Consider the following 8,225-nt stretch of genomic DNA (forward strand, 5'->3'; position numbering starts at 1 on the left):
TGATGTACAGATTTCTCGATAGAATTCCATTTCTTCATCTTTCATTTATATACTACTTTCGTGGTACTGCAACTACTCTACAATAAATGTACTAAATTTTTTTAAAATAATTTATGACGTTTACAACAATTTGTGCTTTTGTAATTTCATCACATCACTACGACATACGTGTCACGTCAGCCGGTTTGACGTTAGAAGTATCATGAAATCTGCCTGCGTATTGTTAAATTGTTTCAGCTGTGTTTAACTCTTAATTAATTGAAATTACACAAAAAGCGTTTTCAAAATGTTAACTAAATTCGAAACGAAGTCAGCGCGGGTGAAAGGGATATCGTTTCACGCGAAACGACCATGGGTTTTGGCTAGTTTACACAACGGTGTGATTCAACTTTGGGATTATCGTATGTGTACTTTATTGGAGAAGTTTGATGAACACGATGGCCCTGTTCGTGGTATCTGCTTCCACATTCAACAGCCCTTGTTTGTATCTGGTGGTGACGATTATAAAATCAAGGTAAATTCAGAAATATCAAACATACTTACTGCTCCAACACACTCTTATGTTTTTCCTTTACATTATGTTGCAAAAGCGGTTTATTGTTTCTATGAATCAATCAAAGCTTTTGAAATAACCATTTGGACTTTAAACAATTGTTATTGAAAACTTAGATGTATAATTTTGTATTTATCCATTTTATACTGTCTTTTAAACTTTCCAGTACTACAGTACTCAAACTTAAGTAAGGCGGAAACAAAATTCTGATAATTTTTACATATAATTAATGTTAATTCCCTATTGGCTAGATAGATTATTATTTAAAATTTTTATTTTAAGCTTCTTAGTATGTGAGATCAATATAAATGGCTAATTTAATAATTAACAATTTCAGGTTTGGAATTACAAGCAACGTAGATGCCTCTTCACCCTTTTGGGACATTTGGATTATATACGCACAACATTCTTCCATCATGAGTATCCCTGGATACTTAGCGCATCAGACGATCAGGTAATTGCATAAGGATCAATGCAATAAATGAGCGATAATGTTGAGGCATTGACATTCTCTCAATTTCATGAAACAAACAACAATTAATATTTATTTATAAACAATAGAGAGTGAGTGCAGTATATTTAGGGATAGTGGGTCAATTGATGTTAAGTGATCCTCCCATGCCAATAGATATTTGGAACATTCATAATGTTGCTTGTAAGAGATGCAGTGCTCAACATTCAACAAAAATGAATGAACTCTTATGATGCAATATGAAGTTGGTGTCAAATGCTCAAAAAATTGGTTGTGTGACTATTGGGACAATTAAAAGAATAGTATTATATTGAAGCTAAACAGCATAGTAGTGACAAAAGCACAATTTATCATAAAAAACACAATTTTTTTAAATAATTTACCTTATCAACCTCATTACTTATGCATCGACATAAAAATTCATGCCTGATTCCCTTGGTATAGAGTGTTTCTCAAGTTTGACAGTTTGCACAATGATAGGATAATGTCTGTCGGGTCAGTGGATTTTTTTGCTAAAACAGCAACCTTTCTAATTCCAGACAATAAGAATATGGAATTGGCAATCACGCCAGTGCATCAGTGTCCTCACCGGCCACAACCACTATGTAATGTGCGCTCAATTCCACCCCACTGAAGACCTGCTGGTCTCCGCATCTCTCGACCAGTCGGTGCGCGTGTGGGACTTCTCTGGCTTGAGGAAGAAGAGCGTGGCGCCCGGACCGAGCGGTCTGGCTGAGCATTTGAGGAATCCGCAAGCTACGGATTTATTCGGTCAGGTAAGTGTTTGTAACTTTAAAATTTTTAAAAGTGAGTGATAAAATTTCACATTTATCAATTGCGTTTAATGATACTTTACTCTGTATGCTATTGTGCTATAATATGTATTTATACGATACGTCCAAACAAATCCAATTGCGATATGCGAAAGCGATTAATTGTATTCTTTATTGGAAGCATTTTAATTGGAGTTCATAAATATTTGAACAGTAAATAAAGGCATTCAAATTCGCTTACACCCACTTCCGAGTCGACTTACTCGTCGTCTCATGTTTGAACTGAGTTTTTTTAATAACTTCTTTTTTTTTGTGAAATTGTTATACATTTTGTAGGCTGATGCAGTTGTTAAGCACGTACTGGAAGGTCATGACCGTGGCGTGAACTGGGCGTCGTTCCATCCCACTCTGCCGCTCATTGTGTCGGCCGCTGATGATCGGCAAGTGAAGTTATGGAGGATGAATGATGCTAAGGTAATTTTATGTAGTATTATGTATCCTTTTCTCAGAGTTCACACAGTCCATCCTTTCTTTCCAATCAATAGAGAAAGAATTTCTCTATCTTAGGGGCTAATAATAAAACTATTGAAATGTTTATTATTATATGGTCTATTTACAATTTCTTATATCCATACTATTTTACATTTATGTATATAAAATGGTTTGCCAAATATATTGCTAAGCATGATACTCGAGAATGTTTGATAAATATATTCATATATCTCTTTCTATCTCTTTCATACTATTTTACCTATGATCATTCATTTGTGTGAATTTTTTCATAGTAAAATACTAAAATAACTTATTAGATAGTTTAGTCAAATGCATAATTGTTTAAATTTATTTAACAAAATTCTCTCTTCTCATCTCTTCCTCCAACCCATCTTTCAAGTAACATATTGTCAAAACAATACCATACATAATTTTCAGGCATGGGAAGTAGACACGTGTCGGGGGCATTACAACAACGTGTCGTGTGCACTGTTCCACGCCCGGCACGAGCTGATCCTGTCCAACAGCGAGGACAAGTCAATCAGAGTGTGGGATATGACCAAACGGACTTGCCTGCATACATTTAGGAGGGAGCATGAACGGTGTGTGTTTGGTTTGATATGATTTTGCACTTATATATCAACTAGTTGCTCCCCGCGGTTTCACCCGCGTAAGTCCGTATACCGTAGGAATATCGGGATAATAAGTAGCCTATATGTTATTGCAGTTGTTCAGCTATCTACATACCAAATTTCATTGCAATCCAATTTCAGTAGATTTTACGGGAAAGAGCAAAAAACACACATTCTCACATTTATAATATTAGTAGGAAATTAGTAGGATTATAATACTATGATTTTTTTTTTCTTTACTACTTTACTAATATCATAAATTACAAATTACATTATCATAAATGCGAAATTATTATAATATTTTTCATTGTTTATTTATTTTTTCTCACAGATACTGGGTACTTTCATCTCACCCCACACTCAACTTATTCGCTGCGGGGCACGACGCAGGAATGATTCTGTTCAAACTGCAAAGGGAAAGACCGGCATACGCTGTTCATAATAATATGCTGTTTTACATTAAAGATAGGTAAGGAAACGAGTTGAAATCGAAGTGATACTAGTCTCTATAGACTGTTTCTTAATCATAATTGGGTTACCCAGATGTTTTAAAGTAGAGATTCCATTGCGGGCAAAAGACGAGAGCGAGGGCAAGCGACATTTTTTCTTTCGCCAATAGGTTATCTAGTACCATCACTAACCCACACTGAAATTAGTACTGCTTTAGGACGTCACGGCTATTTATCTTGTATTTTTAAGAATGTTGTAAAATGTATATCTCATTACAGACAGTTACGTAAACTGGACATGCAAGCAAACAAAGATGCGCCTGTTATGCAAATTAAGGGAGGCGGTAGACATCAACCATACAGGTGAGTCATCCAGATACGTCATTCGTATGAAGGAATAATAAAACCTGTGCTATTTCCATTGAAAAATAAGTTGTTGTTACCTCTAAAAAGAACTGCATTTTGGAGTTAAGGAATTCCAAGAAAAAAATTTAACTCAGTTCACTAGCTCATCTGTAATACATTTTTTAATTAAAATGTAGGTTTTTCATAATTAAATGACATTTACTGTTTAATTTATGAAATGTAAAATTTTGCAATGCAAATGACTGCTCCCAATTGGCAGCATGTCACTGAACCACGCGGAGTTCTGCGTGCTGGTGACGTGGCGCATCGGCGACAACTGCACGTACGAGCTGTACGCGGCGCCGCGCGACGGCGGCGACGCGGGGGCGGAGCCCGCGCGCGGCCAGGCCGCCGCCGCCGTCTGGGTCGCGCGCAACCGCTTCGCCGCGCTCGACAGGAACAACCAGGTGAGCGGCTCCTCCGGGTGAGCCCGGAATAAAACTAAATCAAATTCTGCCTGTGCGACTCACAGATAAGGTGGCTTTCTGTAGATGAAATAATTTAATTTGATGAAATAATCGATATAGCAGATCCAGAGATTACGCCATACAACGTCGCAATTCACTCATCTTCGTGGTAGGTGACGTACATATTACGGGTGTGTGTAATATCAGAAACTATAAAGTCTACAGAGTTGTTTATAGCATTGTTTATTAATAATTAAACTAAATTACCACCAGGTTGTCTGGAAGAGATCGCTACCTTAGCGATAAGACCGCCCGTTGTGCTCTTGATGTTTATAATATTATGTATATTTTTTTACTTTTTATTATCATTTGGTGCACAATAAACTGTTATTGTTTGATTGTTTGTATTATAAACTAGAAAATAACTGTGGTAATCTTCAACAGTGCCCCATTTTTTTAACGTTGACACGCACATTTCGCAGCTAGTAATAAAGAACCTGAAGAACGAGGTGTCGAAGAAGATAGCCACGCCCAACTGCGACGAGATATTGTACGCCGGCACGGGCATGCTGCTGCTCCGCGAGCCGGACTGCGTGCAGCTACTCGACGTGCAACAGAAACGCACCATCGCCAGCGTGAGTGGGGATGGACATGCAAATATCCACGGGCATTACACAATACACCATAGAGAATTATCACACGATATGTCACAAATATCGACATGGGCATAGATAAACATTTGTTCACACGCAAGAACACACACAACAACATAAGGAAACAATAAAAACATAAACACAGACATGATTATTGAAGGAAGAGAAAAGATAAACTTAATAGACCTATCTATGTCTGATCGTTGTTTTATTCAAACAATATGGCAATCATTATAATAATGAAATAATTAAAGTGATAGCAGTGGTGGCTCAGTGGTGAGAACCTCGGACTTCAAAATCGATAAGACGGGGTTCGAGACCGGGCGAGCGTGCAGGAAATAAATTGATTTTTCAATTTATCTGCCCATGTGGATAACATCACCACTGCTTAAACGGTGAAGGAAAACATCGTGAGGAAACCGGCATGTCCAAGAATTAAAAGTTCGACGACATGTGACATCTGCCAACCCGCACTCGGCCAGCGTGGTGGATTATGGCCTGAACCCTCATAGGAGGCCTGTGTCCCAGCAGTGGGAACATATATGGGCTGATGATGATGAATTAAAGTGAAAGCAGCGCCGTAACTGATCCTAAACAGAATATAAATCATTTTTTGGCCTGCACTTAATAGACAAATTTTTTTTCATCGGTTTCAAACAAGTCATACATGCAAATAAATATACTGACACTTGGCACTTTATACTTATACTCAACCCTAATATGAATTATTTTGCTAGTAACCAGATTTATACACTTTACACTAACATATACTATTAACGATTAACGATACATCACTAACGATACAGTACTAATAATTCACATTTTTTTATTTGTCAGGTGAAAGTACCGAAATGCCGCTACGCAATATGGAACGCGGATATGTCGCTGGTGGCTCTGCTGGGGAAGCACACTGTGACCATTTGCACCAAGAAGTTGGAACAATTGTGTTCCATTACGGAAGGTGCGAGGGTCAAATCGGGGGCCTTCGATGATTCCACACCGCAGCCAGTATTCATCTATACGACGGCTAATCATATTAAATATTGCTGCAAGGATGGGTAAGTTCAACTTATTTTTTTTTTACCTTTCCGTCCAAACCTATGGGATGTTTGCTACGTAACTAAACTAAAATATTATACATCCATCTATTTCGTTGAACGCGCTAATCTTAGAAAATACTGTACGATTTGACACGTTACAGTTAAGAGGTGCTCAAAAATGAAAAACATAAAATGTTTTTAACACATTTTAATAGCTTCACCTGTATGTTTTTTTATGTAACCAACTCTTTTGGAGTCCATTTTAATCCACTTAAAATCATTAAATCAAGATTATTTTTTAACTATACTTGTTATAATTGTTACGCTGTCTATGTAAGTATAAATTATTTATAAGTAAGATTAACTTGAAACATGATGAATGATAAGAGATCAAGAAAAATGATCATGCGAGACTTTAAAAGGGTTTTTCAGCGCCATTAATTGTAATAACTAATCGTCAGCGACTACGGCATCATCCGTACGCTGGACGTGCCGGTGTACGTGGTGCGCGTGCTGGCGGGCGAGGGCGCCGCGCGCGCCGTCTGCCTCGACCGCGACGCGCGCCCCAAGGTGCTCGCCATCGACCCCACCGAGTACAGGCGAGTTGCCCCACGCAAACACCCCCTACACCCCCTACATTGGTGTCACATTAGTAGAGCCGAGTACGGGCGTGTTTGCTGCGACCCCCGCACTCCACCACCCCTTTTGGTGTCACATTTGTCGAGGGAATAGAAACCAAGCTTCGTAGGAACGTGAACATTTGTTACGGCCTCCCCCACTCACACAGTGTTCTAGCTCCTCCCTCACACATGAGTCGATGTGTGGAAAAGAGATAGTTACTTAAGAGCGTGCAAATTTGTTACCAATTTGGTGGGGGTTGACACAAATCAAACGAAATATTTCTTAAATAATGATCAAATTTAGAATCATAAAAAAAAAACTAGAAATTACTTGTTTCTGTTCATTACTTGTTAGTTTTATTGTGTCCGTGCGTCTCCTGATTTTTTAATTTTAATAGCAATCATATAATGTTGCAGGTTCAAATTGGCGTTAGTGACGCGCCAGTACGATCAAGTGTTGCACATGGTGCGCACGGCCAAGCTCGTCGGACAGAGTATTATTGCGTATTTACAAGAGAAAGGTATGATTAAAGACGTTAATTATAGTTGTAGAACAAAATAGTTACGTTAAGTTAGATATTTCTAGAAAAAATTGCGTGTAAAATATCAATCACATCGATCAGCTGAGCTGGTGGTTCGCCTGATGGTAAGCGATCACCACCGTCCATGAACATTCGCAGAGGTAGTTAGTGCTCCTACGAATGCACTGCATACTTTTAAGGCGATAGGAAGAAGGAAAGAATTGATGAATGGAGAGAAACAAACTTGGAAAAAGGAATAGAGAAAAAGGAAATAGGACTGGAGATATACAGACTTGGAAAAAGGAATAGAGAAATAGAATACGGGTCTTCTTTTTATAACCCCCCCCCCCCCCCCCCCCTCCTCAGGTTACCCGGAAGTAGCTCTGCACTTCGTGAAAGACGCGCGAACTCGCCTCTCGCTCGCGCTGCAGTGCGGCAACATCGAGGTGGCGCTGGAAGCGGCTAAGAGCATCGACGAGCCGGACAGTTGGGACAAGTTGGCACAGGCCGCCTTGGCCACGGGAAACCATCAGGTCGGTGCTGTGGCTACGTGGGTCGACTTCTAATACGCATTTCAGTTTCTCTGTACACCTATTTCGACGATACGTAATTTTTTAAACGTGTTTTTCCTAAGGCCCTATGTTATAAGAGGCTGGAAATTCACAAATTTGATTATGGTGAAGAAATATTTTTGTTGACCCATTAGTCACAACTCAGAAATGTATCAAAGCTTTAGACACTGCAATAACATTACATGGCAACCCATTTTTTAAGTTATAATTTTCTCCGAAAAATCTTTCTTAATTATAATAACTAATTTTCTAATGTTTCTACCATTATAGATAGTAGAAATGTGCTACCAACGAACAAAGAACTTCGACAAGCTTTCGTTCCTGTACCTGATAACGGGCAATCTGGAGAAGTTGCGTAAAATGATGAAAATCGCTGAGATACGGAAAGACGTGTCTGCGCAGTTCCAAGGCGCTCTGCTGCTTGGCGATGTTACTGAGAGGATACGGCTACTGAAGAATTCTGGACAGGTGAGTGGGATTCTTTAGGGGTTATTTGGAATGGTCTTATCGTAGCTTAAGTTAAGTCTGGTCTGACAAAAAGGATATTATTTTATTATGAGTGTATACTTAGTCTGGCCATAAATACTGTTACACTTAATTATAAAAAAATATTACATTTGAATTTCGAATCTGTCA

The 8,225-nt window shown here is 38.7% G+C and overlaps 1 protein-coding gene across 1 annotated transcript in view; it reads left to right on the top strand.

Annotated features, from left to right (window-relative positions):
- Window positions 1-170: 170 nt before the first annotated feature.
- LOC119838000 (coatomer subunit alpha) overlaps window positions 171-8,225 on the top strand; it is a 14,863-nt gene continuing 6,808 nt past the window's right edge. Inside the window, exons 1-14 of the mRNA XM_038363812.1 lie at window positions 171-514; window positions 891-1,007; window positions 1,565-1,801; window positions 2,135-2,272; window positions 2,729-2,892; window positions 3,254-3,391; window positions 3,651-3,734; window positions 3,997-4,183; window positions 4,666-4,818; window positions 5,674-5,894; window positions 6,338-6,475; window positions 6,914-7,017; window positions 7,384-7,550; window positions 7,860-8,057. Of these exons, the coding sequence (XP_038219740.1) occupies window positions 287-514; window positions 891-1,007; window positions 1,565-1,801; window positions 2,135-2,272; window positions 2,729-2,892; window positions 3,254-3,391; window positions 3,651-3,734; window positions 3,997-4,183; window positions 4,666-4,818; window positions 5,674-5,894; window positions 6,338-6,475; window positions 6,914-7,017; window positions 7,384-7,550; window positions 7,860-8,057 (2,274 nt within the window). The 5' untranslated portion in view covers window positions 171-286. The remainder of the gene's footprint in view (window positions 515-890; window positions 1,008-1,564; window positions 1,802-2,134; window positions 2,273-2,728; window positions 2,893-3,253; window positions 3,392-3,650; window positions 3,735-3,996; window positions 4,184-4,665; window positions 4,819-5,673; window positions 5,895-6,337; window positions 6,476-6,913; window positions 7,018-7,383; window positions 7,551-7,859; window positions 8,058-8,225) is intronic.

The sequence above is a fragment of the Zerene cesonia genome, chromosome 29 (genome assembly GCF_012273895.1).
Source record: "Zerene cesonia ecotype Mississippi chromosome 29, Zerene_cesonia_1.1, whole genome shotgun sequence".
NCBI lineage: Eukaryota > Metazoa > Arthropoda > Insecta > Lepidoptera > Pieridae > Zerene > Zerene cesonia.